This window comes from Melanotaenia boesemani, chromosome 9 (assembly GCF_017639745.1).
Source record: "Melanotaenia boesemani isolate fMelBoe1 chromosome 9, fMelBoe1.pri, whole genome shotgun sequence".
NCBI lineage: Eukaryota > Metazoa > Chordata > Actinopteri > Atheriniformes > Melanotaeniidae > Melanotaenia > Melanotaenia boesemani.
Window position 1 is genome coordinate 8,739,695 of NC_055690.1, and position 17,452 is coordinate 8,757,146.

The window sequence follows — 17,452 nt, forward strand, 5'->3', positions numbered from 1 at the left end:
AAATGTTAAAAAATTTAGGAAATTGGGCATACTGACAACATCTATGAACATGCATGGAGTTGGCAGTGACATGTAAGAAAGTGTTGCAACTTCAAGTCAGTGTGACTTACCAATGTTTAGGGGAAAATTAAGTAAACTTTCTAACAGCAGACTATAGCAGCAAGCATATTCCATGTTTTAAAACAATTGTATTTTAATTTCAGCCAGGTGAAAGTATTTCAACTGCAGTTATAAAAAATTTTTTTTATTTGTTTAATTAAAAATTCATTAACTCATTAATTCATTCAATTATTTATGAATTCACCCTATCTATCTATCTATCTATCTATCTATCTATCTATCTATCTATCTATCTATCTATCTATGTATCTATCTATCTCTGTTGTGCCAGTTTTGTGTGCTCTAAACCCCAGCCCTTATTGAAAATCAAAAATATTCTTACTTTTAAACTTTGGGCTCAAGCTGGCATCTGGATTTTTGCCAGTGTAATATTTCACTGTGTTGTTTCTGGAGTATGTACATCATCATTTCTAAGCCAAGCTTTCTATATCTATAAAATTATTTTTCTTTTCCCTTTTTGTATGGGATAAGTTAAGTGTCAATTAAGATGTGTGTGTACAAATACCCGTGTGTGCATACTGTTCTAAAGTTACGCAAAAATAATAAAGAAATAAATAGTCATATGAGTTAAATCATATGTGAAATGTTTGGCGATTATTTTGTATTTTTTAAAAAATCATAAAAAAATTACAACTTAAAATAAAAATAGTAAATTCACAGCTTCACTTTGCATTTGTCACTGTTTAAAAAGCTGTAACATTTTGAATTATATTCAATTCGATATACACAAAACATTTTATATTTTACTCAATCAGGAATTTACAAATGTTTTATTTCCGTTTAACTTTAGACGGACATGCACACACATCTCATCTTACTCCATACTTGTTTTCTTTGGGTTTAGTTTCCACAGGGCTGTGAACTTTAACAGGATACAAAATGATGTAGTGATGAGGTCATGACATACAGTCCAACACAAAGAGGTTGTCTCATTTCTGTGACATCTAAGCTAAATGTGAGAGCTGAATCAGTATCTTTGGCTAAGTCACATTACTCACTTTTAAGCCAAAATGAACTCAAATTTAGACCAGACCTATTTACAGTTTTTTTAAGCATCTTTTAAACAAATAAAAGAAAAGAAAAAGAAAAATCCAAAGCGTTGGATCAAGTTTCTCCTCCTTAGACTTGAACAAATAAATAAGGCTATTCACTAAATGCTTGTTTGTTTTTCAATCACAGTTTAATTTTGACGATCATTATGGTTAATGCTCCAAAGCACAATGCATCACATGAATGAAATGAAAAATACTGTATTTATCCACAAAGAGAAACTTTAATGTTTTTTTTTTTTTCTTGTTTTTTCTCATAAGGGGAGGCTAAAAATTTTGAGAAATCAACATGAAATGGCACATTTTAGAAATGTGAATTAAGTTCAAAGTTTCAAACGGTGAAATATGAACATGAGCTCCTTCATCTTTAATATGCACGAATTGAAATTTGAAGTAGATCACAGTCCCCTGCACCACCTCCACATGGCATCTAGCATAAAGTGATCGTCATACCTGCAGAAATGCAGAATGTAAATAAAAGTATATTCCCTGTTTAACTGTTAATCATTTCCCCACCCTTGCTATATGTAAAGTGAAGTGAATTCTACAAAGCAGACAGAGGTTTAGATCATGGTCTGGTACATTTCTTCGCTTGGTCTGTGTACTGCATTGAAACATATTCAAGTATTCAAGTCTCTTCTGGATTATTCTTCATGTTTACATTCTATATCAAATCATTTCAACATTACAAGTAAATCCCCATTATAAGTAAAAACAAAATGCATTTGTTGCTCATGGTATGATGAAATTTCTCATAACACACATTTTCATGTCAGGACATAGTTGCATGGGACAATAGTATCCATGAAATGTCCTTTTTTTTGTGTGGCTATATTTTTTTGTATAGCTGGAGCATTATGAAGCATTGCCGATAAAATCTTTCTTCCCTTTCATTTGCTATCTGAAGCACTGACATGCTCCTTTGGTCCCACTGCACATGTATGCCTGCTTGCACATTTACACTTCAGTCTGTTGCTGTGAGTCAGTGATAATCGTTGCTCCCCGATGAAGATCAACATTTTCAAAATCGTTGCTACGTTCTGAGTCCAGTTCGCAAAGCACTGACATGTCAGAGGCTGGTGATGAGCCAACTGACAGGCGCATGTTTAGCCACAAAGATTCAGCAATGTCCCCATTTACTGGCATTACCCCACCTACTGGAGTGGTAGGTAGCTGGTGGGGAGGCAAGTATTGGCTGGGGTGAAAGTGTAGCCTCGCATGCTCATGACTCATACTGCTAGAGCTAAGGATGCCCTCCTTTGATATCTGGAGATTAGTAAGTAGTGGCTTATAGGGCTCAGGATATTCCTCTCCTGTGGGCAGTGGAGGTGGAGACTGGTCTTGGCTTAGAAACTCCTCATGGTGAGGAGGATAGTCACTGTCAATGTCACAGCCTCCCAGGTAGTAGTCTGATTCCAGTTCATGGCTGCCTCCTCCAAGGCAAGAGGTTGAGCCTACTGCATCACTGCCAGGACCTGTCTTGTAGCTCTGCACTTCTTCAGTGTCCAAAAGCTTTGTGCTTGGCATCCAGTCCGATGTGTCCCAGTGATATGCTGGACAGCAGAAAGAGTATATGGTTAGCAACAATCTTAACAATAAAAATATCAAGTCTCCATAGTCTCACTACAGCAGAGGTATTAAAAACTCTGGTCCTCAAGGGACGCTATCCTGCAGGTTTTTGTTGTTTCCCTGTTCCAATACACCTGACTGAAATAAACGGGTCATTGTAAAGAATGTGACAACAAGCTGATGGCTCCATTTGATTTGAATCAGGTGTGTTGAAGCAAGGGAAACAAACAAACAAAAAAAAAACTGCAGGACAGCGGCCTGTGAGGACCAGAGTTTGACACCTCTGATCTACAGTATGGAGATGTGCAACAAACATGCAGTCATAAAGAATCAGGAAATTTAGCCACAGTAGCATCAACATTACACAAAGCAAAAACTCACAATTAGGTTTGATGGCAAACCTAACCTCAATAAACTTCTACCAGTTAAACATATTTGGTTTTAACCGTCAAACATGTCCCTTAGTTGATTTCTGAATGAAGCTGGTAAGGAACAACCTGAACAGAAAACATTTTAAGACTGTGAAAGAGTGTGTGACATGCAAAACAGGACTCTTTAAGGATCTGCATGCTTCATGACTCAAGCCACATTCAGTGGGAAAAAAAACAACAAAAACAAACAAACAGAAAAGACCAGAAGTTAACTTTGTTTAGTTTTAGGAATATATCTTATCTGCTTGTTTTTTAGTACGGCTTCTCTCTAGGCTCTGAAAAAGCTTCGTCAGTCTACAATGCAAAACATAGCAGTTCTACACAGTGCCAATTCCAAAGCTCCAAACCTTTATCTTTAAACATAGTGAAATGCTTTTATTTAGCATCATATGAAATTTGGTAGAAAATGTTACTTTTTGGTCAGAAGGACACAAGGAAACAACTACCCATGAGAAAACAACAATGTTCACTCTTTTTATTTACTTGGACGAGAAAACACTGAATCCTCCATGAAATTGCACCTGTTGGTTTTCTAGTGTGTAGTTATTGCTCCTGTGATTTTGATAGTTTTTTTTTACTAGTATGTATTATATTTCTAAGTTCCTCTTTTAAGATGTTAAACTATGTTGGCTTGGCCTAGTGGTTTTTAGGATTATTTTTTGTTTTTTGTGTCTCTATCATGTCCGCAGCGCCTTTTTGGGTCTGTGCTGATCTGGATAAAGGAGGGTTGGAAGTTGAGACACTCAAAAGACAAACAATGACATTCATATATATATAAAAAACAATCAATTAAAAAAAATTAAGTGTTTTTTTTTTCATATTTCGGATATTTTTGATTCATTTTTAGTGTTTCCCTTGACATTTTTCCACTCTCCTACAGCGTTCAATAGAATTGTTATGCTCCAGGCAGATTATACAAATTAGGCTATGATATAATTTAGCGCCCTTTAGTGACTTTTGGGGCAGCCAATAGTGCTGAGGAGAAAACTAGCTAGCTTCCTAGTCAGCACATATCCACCCAAAGTGGCTTTTTTGAAGGCTAAATATTGTTGAGGTGCTAGCACAAGTAAGTAAAATTTATGTTCTGGTTTGAACACCAACGTAAAAACATAAACCAGACTGCAAACATTTCATTGTCATTGCATGCGTCCAAACATCACTGGCAAATACAATGAAGCACAGGCCATTGTAAAAAATACAACCTCTGGACTGGGTCAATGAGTGTTTGAGCAGTCAGGGAAACTGAAGAGCACATTTAAGGGAATTTCAAGGTCTCAAAAGGGTGAGGGTCCATGCCACATCATAATGCCTCTGTGTCCATCAAGGTGGACAGTCTGCACTAGTGTCATCTGTACTTTACTAAATAAGTATGAGTGCATAATCCAAGCTTTGGCTGAGATGGTAGCGAGTGAGTCTGATGTAGCGGGCAAGACACAGAGGCTACATGAGACATTTAAGCAGAGTTGTTGTTCTTGGTCTTGTGTGTGCTTTGGTGATAACAGGAGTTGTAGGTTTCTAACCTGTCCCTCCAGAGCAGAACAAAGAGTACAGATGACTGGCTCCCATGTAACTATTTCTTCACTGAACTCGGGCACACTATCCCTCTACCACCATTTAAATCCCTCCTTAAACTATTCTTCTTTGAGAAAGCCTTTGGTACTGTTTGACATCACAAATCAGACATTGAACAGTAAACATCCAACTTATCCAACTTACTTTATCTCTTCTTGTAAAGCATTGGGAATTTTGCTATGAAAAGTGCTACACACATAATGATTTATAAGATGGGCGTTGTTCAGGGTCTGAAGCCACCCTTAAATGTTAAGCTTATTTAAAAAATATGACTTCATTGATTTCATTATTGGCTTTAATGAATGTGGTGTTAGTGATTGCTCAAGCTTTGCTCAGCAATGTGTGGAACACAGTGAAGTTTCCCATTTGAAGTTCTGGCAGCCAAATCCGATCTGTTTATAAATTAAAAAAAAAAAAAAAAAAAAAAAGGACATAAGAAATGAAAAAAAGAAAACAGAAGGCATCTTCTATTCATGAGGCATCTCTAAGGCATCTGTAAGACATTACTAATATGTTTTACAGATAAAACACTTGCTAACTGTTTTAGTAAACGCTGTTTGAGTATGATGTTGAGTTCTGTTATTGTTGGTTTGCTCTGAAAATAGAGTTCAGTTTGTTCTGCAGTTTTTATCATTGAAAAGAAAAAGTGTAAATAATCATCACTGAATCGCTTCTGTCTCCCGTATACAGCCTGAGACAGGACAGGGCCGAAGTGGACAGGGCTGTCTGCTGCGGATGTTTCTGAATGATTTAACAGGAAGTCCGACCCTAAAAAATGAGTTTTGTTATGCAGGTCATCAAAACAGCTAAAATGAAGTTATTCTGCCCATTAAAGAGGACCTGGTACTCCAGAGACAAATAAGGTGAAGCAGATGTTTGGAGAAAGAGATTGAAAAGATCCAGACCAAGAAGCAACTCCTTCCACCAGAGGTTCTGATTTAGTTAACAAAGCCACAGGACCAGACAGATGACACTAAACAGCAGCCCACGAGGATGTGCATCTCATCACTTTTCATGGCAATAATGAAGGAGAAGACAGGCCAGATAAGTTTGGAGTTTATGTAGACTAAATAAAGAATTTGATACTTCTTTGCATTTCCATCTTGTCAGATTTCACTCTGAGCTTTGAATTCTCTCCTGGGTTATTCTACATGAAAGTAAAACTACAGAGTTAAATCATTTCCTGGTTGAATCAGTCTGCAGAGCAGCGATGGTGACCTCCTGGTTGGATCTTGGCTGGAGCCCTTTTGTGTGGACTTTGTGTTCTTCCTGTGATGTGTGATGCGACTGACTTCCTCCTACTGTCCAAAAAAAATCAAATTGGTGCATAACTCTAAGAGTGAGTATGAGTGACCCCAAATAGTATAAAGCAAGTATAGAAAATGGACAGATGAGCAGACCTGCAAGTTATCTAACAGAAAGTGGAATTAGGTATGTGTCTGTTAAAACATTTAGCGATTAAATTATCCCGAAGAACTCAGCAGGACTATGAGGTCATGGTACCTTTCCTCCATGTCCCACACAGGTTTGTGTATTAAATGACAATAACTGGAACATAACAATAACTGCTCTTCAATGTTGCTTTTCACTTATCATCATCATCATCATCATCATTATTTCACCACAGGCTGAAAGGAGCAACTGCTTATGTCATCTCCTGAGGGCTTAACAAAAAAAAAAAAAAAAAAATCCTACTTTGTGTGGATCGCTGCAAACTCTTGTCATTTGAAAGTGACAAATTACAGAGTAGTAATATACTCTCCTTTATAGACTGAAAAATGTTACTGTAAACTTTCTGAAGTCAAAATGGACTTTTTTTTATGACCAAAACTGGGAAAGTATGTACGCCCCAAAAATATTTAGATGTATGCAACTCATTTTTCTTGATACATCACAACTGACTTGGAGGTGAGCGCAGCTCCAGGATCGCCTCGTCTCCTCCCATTAATAAGTAAATAACAATAAATACATGGCATGCTTTTACCCTTAGCCCAAAATACAATGAGAAACACACCATAAACACGTAAAAAGAGTAGATTTTAACAGAATATGAAACTAATGTGGTTGAATCAAAGGTGGAGGAAAGATAAAATAGCACATGCACACTTGTAGCGTATTGAAGATGGGTATGCAGAGCTTACAAACTGTTGCAGCCTCAGGAGGAGGTTCAGAGATTATCCATCATCAGATAAACTTTCTTACTTACTGCCAACACATTGAAGAAAAAGTGGAAACTAAGCGCAGCGTCATGGACACGCTGTCCACAGCTATAGGCCTGAAGGTGGACATGGACAAGGTCAGTATCTCCACTGCAGCTGCTAAAGGAACAGCAGTCTGACCGCATTCTGACCAACACTGAGCTGGAATCCCAGAGAGACTTGGTGAAATATGAAATTAGTTAAGATTAAACAACTGACTTAGACTAACCATACATTTAGGAAATCATGAAGTGTTTTGTATTTGTTTTGTTCTCAATCAGTATGATCATCTGACGATGCTGTGTGTATGTGTGTGAGCTTCGCAGCCAGTACTCATTGATGAGTATTAACATCTTTACGTGACTTAAACAGAGAAAACTGATCCTTTGGAAAATTATGTTAAAATGTGGTTTAGTTTTTGTCTGGGTGTAAATCATCAGAGCAAATGTGTGATTTTTTTAAAGTCCATTTTGACTACAGAAAGTTTACAGAAACATATTTCAGCGTATAAAGAAGCGTTTCAGTACTTTGTAGTTTGTCACTTTCAAATGAGTTCAGAGTTTGCACGAGGTTCGATTATTCTCACGGCAGGTAAAAAAAATTTGCCTGGCAGTGCACACAGATCCACGCAAAGTTGTTTTTTGTAAATACCGACGTGTGCATAAAACAAGGCGGATGGAACTTATGGATGCGTATGCGGCATTCATGCTTTTTTTTTTCACTTTTTCTTTATTTTGAGATTTTTAGAGACCTTCATATAGCAGTGGAAGAGACATAAACATGGGCTGAGAGAAGACATGCAAAACCCAAAGGTCAGAACTAAAACCTGACTCAGTTGTGATCAGAACTTCAAAGTCCAAAGCTCAATTGGTTGAATTGGTCCACATTTTCACTTGGTTGTTGATTGTTTTAATTCTACATTTGGGTAAATGGTTAATATCATATTTGTTGTGATGAGACAAACTTAAAAAAACAAAAAAAAAAAAAAACAAAAACAAAACTTTAATGTAAAGTGACTAAGAGATATCAACAGGCTATTTTCTATTAGTGCTGGACTTTTCCAGACAGCTGACACCGTATGCCTAGCTTCTGTTATTATTCACATCACAGATATTGAACTGAATTTTGTGACTCACATTAGCTTCTCTAACAATTTAAAGCAAAACTACAAGGGTTGTCATATTTTTTGACAGAGGCAGTCTGTTTGGAGCTAATGACTATTACCAAACCAATTCTTTGCATCCTGAAAGCCAAATAAAGATCTTGTATTTCGGAAAACAGAGTGACATAAACTCTACACTGGTTTAGAAACAACAGCTGCTCACATCAGGGTCAGAAGGTAGGATTATTATGACCGGCAAGATCAAGTATAATTTTGTGACCTTCAAGTTTATAAAAAACTGGGTAAGTGTGGGATCTAATCCACCTAACCCTAAGAAGTTAAAACAGTATAGAAGAAAACCTCTGTATCGAGGCAGCAGTGTAACGGCGGATTATTGTTGCGCGGCGTCTGCGTGCAGTTGGCCACGGCGTAGCTGACACTAGAGCATAGGGGTGTGCTTCGTTTTGGTGTTGTGTTGCAGTTTCTCCTCCTAACCTGAAGATGGCACCAGGGGTGGTATCGGGCAGTAAACTCACCAGGTCGGTGTTCTTTTGATGGTTTACTTCAGTTCGGTAGGTATTTTCTGTTTTAAAACTACAGTGGCATCCAGTATGATTGAGTGTCTTTATTAGCTTGTGGAAGAAAGCGAAGAAATAATTCGATCAGCCTGTCATCAACTTGATCCACTGGTTATTGTTTTTAAAAATAGTGGTTACCACACAAATTCTATTCTATTCTATTCTATTCTACAGTCATTTAGCAGACGCTTTTATCCAAAGCGACTTACATTTGAGAGGAAGAACAACACAAGCATGAATTCAAACAAGATGGGACGTCATAATTAAGTGATAGTCAGACCGCTTTTGAGTCCAGTTGGACCCAGGTGCTGTCATGTAGTGCTAGTGCAGTGCATATAATTGTTTTTTTTTTTTTTTGTTTTGTTTTTTTGTTTGTTTTTTTTTTTTTTTTTAAATACAGGATCACGATTTCATCACACAATATCAACTAGGTCATAAGTGCATGATTTCATCACATAATATCAACTTGGGCATAAGTGCATGATTTCATCACACAATATCATCTTGGGCATAAGTGCACACAGCTTCTTCAGTACTTGGTTGAGCCAAAAAGCTGGACAAATCTTTCTGACTCATTTAGTTAAGCTAAATGTGGAAATGCTCCTTAAACAACTGAGTCTTTAGCTTGGTCTTAAAAGTGGATACGGACTCTGCGGATCGGACGGAGTTTGGTAGATCGTTCCACCACCGGGGAACAACAGAGGAGAAGAGTCTAGCTACTGATTTTGCGCCACGTTGTGGTGGGAGCACTAGGCGTCTTTCACTGGTAGAGCGTAAGTTTCGAGAGGGAGTGTAGCTCTGGATTAAGGAGTGAAGGTAGCCCGGAGCCGTTTGGGTTATTGTTTTGTAAGCCAGAAGCAGAGCTTTGAATTTGATGCGTGCTGCAACTGGAAGCCAGTGAAGAGCAATTAGCAGTGGAGTGACATGAGCTCTTTTGGGCTGGTTGAAGACCAGACGTGCTGCTGCGTTCTGGATCATCTGCAGAGGTTTAACTGAGCATGCAGGCAGGCCAGCCAGTAAGGAGTTGCAGTAGTCAGTGCGTGAAATGACCAGAGCCTGGACCAGGAGCTGGGTCGTGTGTTCAGTCAGGTAGGGTCTGATCCTCCTGATGTTGTAGAGAGCAAATCGGCAAGACCGGGAAACCGAGGCAACATGGTCCTTAAAGGTCAGCTGGTTGTCTACCATGACACCAAGATTCCTGGTAGAAGATGTAGGCACTAGTGTGATTGAGTCAAGCTGCACACTTATCTGTGGTGGTAAAGAAGGACTGGCTGGGAAGACAATAAGCTCAGTCTTGGACAGATTTAGCTGAAGGTGGCGATCCTTCATCCATGCAGAGATATCAGCAAGGCATGCTGATATTCGCATTGAGACGGTTGTGTCGTCAGGTGGGAAAGAAAGGAAAAGCTGAGTGTCATCTGCATAGCAGTGGTAGGAGAAACCATGAGAGCTAATGACTGCACCGAGTGAGGAGGTGTATAGGGAAAAGAGAAGAGGGCCGAGCACCGAGCCCTGAGGCACCCCTGTTGTCAGCCCATGTGATCTGGACACGCCCCCTCGCCAAGATACTTTGAATGATCTCCCTGTGAGGTAGGATGTAAACCACGAGAGGACAGATCCTGAGATGCCAAGCTCTAAGAGTTTGGAGAACAGTATATGATGGTTGACAGTGTCAAAGGCAGCCGACAGGTCCAGCAATATAAGGACTGAGGATTGACCAGTGGATCTGGCAAGCCGTAGGGAATCAGTAACTGACAGGAGAGCAGTTTCAGTAGAGTGACCTTGCCTATATCCAGATTGATATGGATCTAACAGGTTGTTGTCTTGGAGGAACTGTGAGACCTGACTGAAGACAGCACGCTCTAGTAATTTAGACATGAATGGAAGCAGTGAGACCGGCCGGTAGTTTTCAGCGAAAAGATCCAGATATCCGGCAAGACGTGATCCCAAACTGACCAATCACAATGGAGTACCTCCGTGTAACCGTCAGGGGGTGCATGTCAGGTCTGGTAGAGGTGCGCGACAAGCCTCTGCGGAGCTATGCCGAGCCTATGGGGGTTACACAGACACTGCGCGACCATAAGACCACTGAGGTGATTATTAGTTGATTGTTTTTTTTATTTATGTTTTCATAAACGGTACATACTGCTAAAATACAATAGTTTCCTACTCAACAAACAACAAAATTATTCTTGTCAGGCTCCCAATATAAAACTCAGAATAAGCCACAGCACCATCATAGACCAGCCCGCAGTTCCATTCTGGCCTACCCAACAGATTAATGACCAATTCTCCAAAGCTTGTTACATATTCCACAAGAAGCGAGAACTTTGTTCTCACAGCTGACCCAATGATTTCATACTTAACGATAAACTTCACGAGAAACTGCATCTGTGGCAGGGCAGTGTTGTGCATGCAGCGGTGTCCGTGTTGTTATATATCACGTTTTCATTTTTGTGCTTTCTCACTACCCCGATTGGCTGTTAATTCAACCTCACATCATCAGAAATCCAGAAATGACAACTTTACGCTTCACACGTTTCCACGCCAACTATGCCCACCTCAAACGTCCGACCAATCACAAAATACTTCTCAGAGGCCCATGAGAAGAAAGTTCTGCTCAACTAATGCGTCGAGATCAAGCCGCAAGACGTCCCTAACCACGTCCGTCAGAACAAAATTACGACATTTTCTTGCTTCTTGAGGAGCATGTAACAGGCCTAAGTGTACATAAATTATTCTAGATTAGAGGTCTCCTACTCCGTTCCTTGTGAGCTACCGTCCCTACTACAACACTAGTAGGGTCTCATACTACAGCACACCTCTGCACAAGCCTGTTAATGACCCAGTGATTTGAGTCAGGTGTGTTGCATCAGGGTAGAATCCAAAACCTGCAGGACAGTAGCTCATGAGAACCAGAGTTGGAGATCCCTGTGTTCTAGATCATCTCACCACCACCGAGTTCCAATAAATTTAACATTGTAGAGATTGCATGTTACTCTAAGCGATATGGTGAAGTATTTTATAAGGGGCCATTTGAGATATTATTCAGAATTACCCTTTCACAGACACGTGAAATTTAAGTTATTCACACATTATACTAAAACCTCTCGTATAGCATACTGAGATCATTCACATATTGTAGCGATATTAGTACAGCACAAGTCTTCATAAAGACTTTGTCTTGGTGTTCTCCAATTTTTTCCTCTTCAGTTTGGTTTGACAATGTGCTCCATTTATTCTACTGTGACTTTCCTTTAAACTGAAATGACTTTCAAGTGAAATTCGTCTCTCACACACACTAGCAGAACACCTTTCATACAGACTAGTGAAATGAGATTTCAGAAATTTCACTGTGAATAATTTTAGTATTATGTATGAAAGCGTTTCAGTGTATGAGAGGTTTCACTATAATGTATGAATGATTTCAGTATGATATACGAAAGGTTTTAGTATAATTTGTGAGTGACTTAAATTTTTTACATGTGTCTGTGAGAGGGTAATTCTGAATAATGTCTCAAACTGCCCCTCATAGTATTTTATCTTCACATGACCAATTCATGTAATTTCTGGCCATAGTGAATGTAAAATGTGGAGACTTAAGGTATTTGCCAAAAAACAAAAAGTAAAATATTCTAAAAGCAAATGTAATTAATGTATGTAAATTTGGAATACTGATCATGGTACCTAGGGCACTAAGACTACTTGCACTCTCCATTTTATGAACTAGTGTTGGCAGTTAACACATATTGGCTTAGCTAGGCAATTATTTATGTTTTTTCCCCCCTGGCTCTGTAATCATACAGCACGATTGATCAGAAATGGAAATTACAACATCACATAATACATGTTAAAGATACATGTTAACCAGAGGTCAGTGATTTTGTAACTAATCTGGTTGAATCACATTAACAATCCCCATGTTTGGAAATCATGGAAAATGTTAGTTTCCATGATTAGTTTCACGTACATCTCACAGCCAGCCAGGTTAGAGCTGTTCTGATGGGCAAACAGTAGGGAGGGAGGAAAAGAACAAGAACTCAGGCTTGTGGGGCCGTATTGGCAACACTTTTAAAATAAATTTAGCCATGGTTTGCAACTATAGTTACTTTAAATGCTATTGGCTTTTTTAAACAAATATGCAAATTCACTATGAGGAGAAATTGCCGAATGAGAGAAACATGGCATTATGACCACATGCATAATATTGAGTAAGGGGTCGTTTATGCTCAGTTATAGATACAGATGGAGATTTCTGTCTGTGTTATGCATTCATGTTGAGCATATTTCATCATATTTTCAGAGAGTTTACAGATACATAGGGGTGCTGCAAATGGAGCAGTACCCCTGGAAATTGTGGGGGCAGTTATGTACTGTGTAACTCACATGCAGACAACATAAGGAACAAAGAAGAAGACTTTATATTATTTATATATGCTGCATCGTTTTTCTGAGAATGGGCACTATGGTGATCTCCTTCACTGTTGCCATGTTTGCTGTTGTATATTGCTATTAAAATGGATGCTGGAACTTGGAGGCTAACTCTGTTCTGCCCCCTAGTGGATGTATTGCCTAACAACCATGCCAACATAAAGCATACATGGGGAGAATGTGGGTGGTGACGTTTGACAACGTTTGAAATGGACGTACCTATGTGTATTTAAAGTGAGCATAAATGTGCATTAAATCCTTACATCCTTCTCAAAAGAGCTCTAACCAGTCAGGTGTGGCTAAACCTCTGAGGCAACCTGTAGTGTCCGATACTGGGATGTTAAAGATATACCTTTTTAACCCTGTGATTTATGTAGTAGGATCTTTGTGGTTTAATCAGATTCCAATAGTTTAGTATACAGGGTGTTTGGAGGCTGAGTGAACATTGTTATGTGTATTGACCCCATTCTGGGCAGGACTTTTGCTTTGCCCACTCCTATCCTGTTCGATAGCATTCTTGAGAAATGGGACGTTGACTGTTAATCATCCATATGAATGCCAAGATGTAAGTTTTCCAGCAGTGTTTCATTCTAACTAGATGAACAAAGTAAGTAACTTTTCTTGTCAGTGAATTTGGTGTAATGAAAAAAATGAGAAAATTGGAAAAGAGGTATCTGAAATTCAACTGGTTGTGGTACTCCAAGGTGTTACTACTGAGCACTGGCATCAGTGGTCTTCTGACATATAAACAATGATTCTTGTAACAAAGGTTCGACTGATTGTTCATTAGGACCTTATAACTGAAGGCAGATTTAATTTAAGAGGAAACCAGTGAAGTTAAAAGTAAAACAATGACTAAATAAAAATATTTTCATGCATTGAAGCTGTACACAAAACATGCGAAGACCCGTGCAAACTTCATTACATAACAACACTGATTAGGGGAGTAGATATTGGGGAGTAGAAAAGTGACTGTAAACCTCTAAACCTGAACAAAACAAAACAGGCAGAGGAATAACACGCAAGCTTATTAACCAGTGATAATGTATGGAGGTATGCACTGTTGGTTATAGCTGCAGGTAGAGACACAGTGGGTAGACAAAATAATTTCTACAAAAAATTTCTGTTAGGGATAAAACCTTTTTTTATTGAAGATTTGATTTTCATTCACAAAGTGTTTAATTTTTTAAGTCTATTTTGCTTTTATTTGTAAATAAACCAGGTAGAAGCTGGATATTGACTTTATTATGAGTTGAAGTTTTATGTAAAAAACTAAAATGGTGAAGAATATTTAATTAGCCAACAGTTTTTCTTCCTGCACTTTGAGTTGTATGCAGGCTTTACTAAATTTCCTACATATAACCTAAAACATGAGCAGGAAAAACATCTACCCCATTACAGTAGACCTATAATATCTGTAATAGTAAGCTGGTCACCGAGGGACTCTGGGTGTCTTTTTTCTACTAAACTTCTTTAATTTTAACAAATGTTAATGTTCATGAGTTCAAACGAAAATAATAAAGAGTGCAGAGAATGCTGAAAGGATTCTGCATTTTCCTAAAGGTAGTGCAGACATGAAAGCTCAGCCTGTCCTTTTCCAGTTAGCATGCAAAGGAAGGTAAATTGAGGTTTTTATCAGAGAGTGCCCAACATTAAACTGCACTGATTAGATTTCACATAAAGTCAGATGGGCTAAAAAAAAAAAAAGGTGACGCAACATTAGCTCCAGACACCTTTTAAAGACGTTGCACTCATATGTAAAATACCAGAAAGATCTTTGGGTTAGACACAAATTAGCAAGCATGCATGCTAGCAAGAGTTTCCACTTCATTCTGTTTTCTGCTGCTTCGCCAATTTGAGGATATCAACTTAAACAACGTTTCCATGGCAAGCTTTTATTATCTTCCCTGTGCTGTAAGCTACACGGCCATCATCATTAGACACGGAGGGGTCTAATCATAAAAATGACTAATTTCTAAGATAGAATATAGTAGTCTAGTATTTACATAAATTTATAAATTTTACTTGAGAATTCAAGTTATTTTATTGGGTGATGAGTTATTTTGTCTACTCATTGCTGGACAGATGGGAAGATGGAAATATGAATAAGTAAGACTGGGACAGAAGGGAGGAAGAATGAGTGTGCTGGTGGTGGGTGTGCGGTGTAATGTGGTAAACAGGAGTGGGGGGCTGGTGGTCACCTTTGCTGTAGGTTTCGCTTTGGTCCATAACTGACACTGTCAGATGGAAAAACAAGAAAACACAGCTGCTTTTAGCAGTGGGCCATTGGCCCTAGTGTTTGAAATGTCAGGATAAAATAAACAAACATGAGTTGTAGAACGTTTTGTACAAATACTAGTAATAAATTCGTCATTAAACAGGGTTCAGGTTTAGTGTTTTTCTCTAAGTTACTTTATAAAGTTCCCATATAATACATTTTCTAATGCATCCTGGTGGTATTTTCATTTTTGCTCTTCAGGGGAAGATTTCTGTGCACTTTCTTAAAGTGTGAGACAAACCTCCAGGACAGTTAGCCAGTGCACTACATATTTGAAAGCTTACTACTTGAATAGCATAGTAAAATGAGTAAAAACGAACTATTATTGCAGACACACTGCCAAGTACAAGCTGACATAGAAACTAAGCATGTAGTTTACACAAATTGCCAAATCTAACAGCCTACAGTATATAAAAAGGTACAAGTTATACTTATAATTCCGATATGTCTGCTAATGTGTTTTTGGTCTACAACAAATTTCTCATCTGAGTGAGTTGTGTTATAAATGCCTTAATCTCTCCAATGTTTCCTCCTTTGCTGAGTTCAGGGTTTCTGTGGGGCTATTTAAGTTTTGAATGAACCCAGTGAACATCCACATGGAACCTTTTTAAAGTGCATTACTCTTCGGCTGGTAAACAACACCCAGCCACCTGTGGTGGGCTAGGTACTATTAAGATTCAAAACTTCTCAATGTGCCTACGAAGAATTGATGTTCTTCCAGCCCCCTAAATGAAACAAACTCTAAGATTTTCTTTAAGGTTTGGCTTAGCTGACCCAAAATGTTGAGCAAAGACTAGAAGTGCAACAGAAGAAACACAAAGAACATGAGACATGGTACCTTCACTTTCAATTGTGTCGACTGCATCATTGACCAGTCGAATGACGGTCACGATGGAGGCTTGTGGAGGGAAACAAGGAGCAGATAAGTTTTTGAAATACAGGCAATCAAAGTTAAAAATGCATGGTGCTGGTCAGGCTTTCCCCTCATATATGTGACAGTTGCTGGCGCTGTCAACAGATACGAATTCTCTGACCTCTTAGTGAATATGATGTGGAACAATTTTGCACACAAGATAGTTTAGTATAAACAAATAAATAAAGCAAATGCAACAATAATGAATTTGAAAAGTAAAGCGAGAAGAAATAAATATACAAAACACTAGCAGATTTTCACCATTTTTTTGTTATTTTAGCGTAGACCTTCTAAGATAACAACAGTGGTCAGTCTTGTGCAGCCATTTTAATAGTAAATATAATCTATTAATCCAATATAATAAAAATTAAACAAAAGAAACTTTGATGTAAGAAAAAATAAAAGCCACAACCACCAACACTATTTTGTGAGGGTGTTCGCTCTAAGACAGGGATCACCAACTCCGGCCCTTGAGGATTGCTGTTCTGCAGGTTTTAGATGTTTCCCTGCTGATGCAAATTAAATGATTCTCCAACAGGTTGTTGTCAAGTTCTGCACAAGTCTCTTAATGACCGATTTATTTAAATCAGGTGTGTTGCAGCATCTAAAACAAACATCTAAAACCTGCAGGACAGCAGCCCTGCAGGACTGGAGTTAGTGATCTTTGCTTTAAGACCAACTCATTCTCACCCCAACACTATCACAAACTGCCTTATTTTAATAACCTTCCAATGTTACAAATTAAGACAGAAAGAAGCCCTTATGTATGAATTTTAAAATGTTTGCATTAGTGTTGTCAAGCTGTGTATTTTAGCCAGACCATAACACATGAGTTGTGGGTTCCCAACTCTTACCAAACAGGTGTACTGCCTAGGCAAAACCTTGTGTCGTTAAACCAAACCATGAAATCCATTGCGTTAAAGGGAATGTAAATGGAAAAATTGAAGCTAATTTCCCTCAAAGCCGCCTGGAACTCAAGTCTGATTATTTGAAGTTTGGGACCCACCAACCCCCCATAAATCTTTATGAAGACTTTTGTTTACATAAGTAAACATTTCAATATAACCATGACCAACACTGAGAGCACTTTGGGCATTTCTCAAAGACCAATGAGATAAAATGGCAAAATGGCAGTATTTGATTAAGAATGAGAATGAGTTGGCAATGAAAAAATCTTTTGGGAGGGGGAAAAAAAACCTTTATGAACCCTG

General features: G+C 38.4%; 1 protein-coding gene across 1 annotated transcript in view; it reads right to left on the minus strand.

Moving 5' to 3' along the window:
• Positions 1–1,363: 1,363 nt before the first annotated feature.
• The window catches only part of fat3a (FAT atypical cadherin 3a), a 127,193-nt gene continuing 111,104 nt past the window's right edge, over positions 1,364–17,452 (minus strand). Inside the window, 1 exon segment of the mRNA XM_041994271.1 lies at positions 1,364–2,722. Within this exon segment, the coding sequence (XP_041850205.1) occupies positions 2,127–2,722 (596 nt within the window). The 3' untranslated portion in view covers positions 1,364–2,126.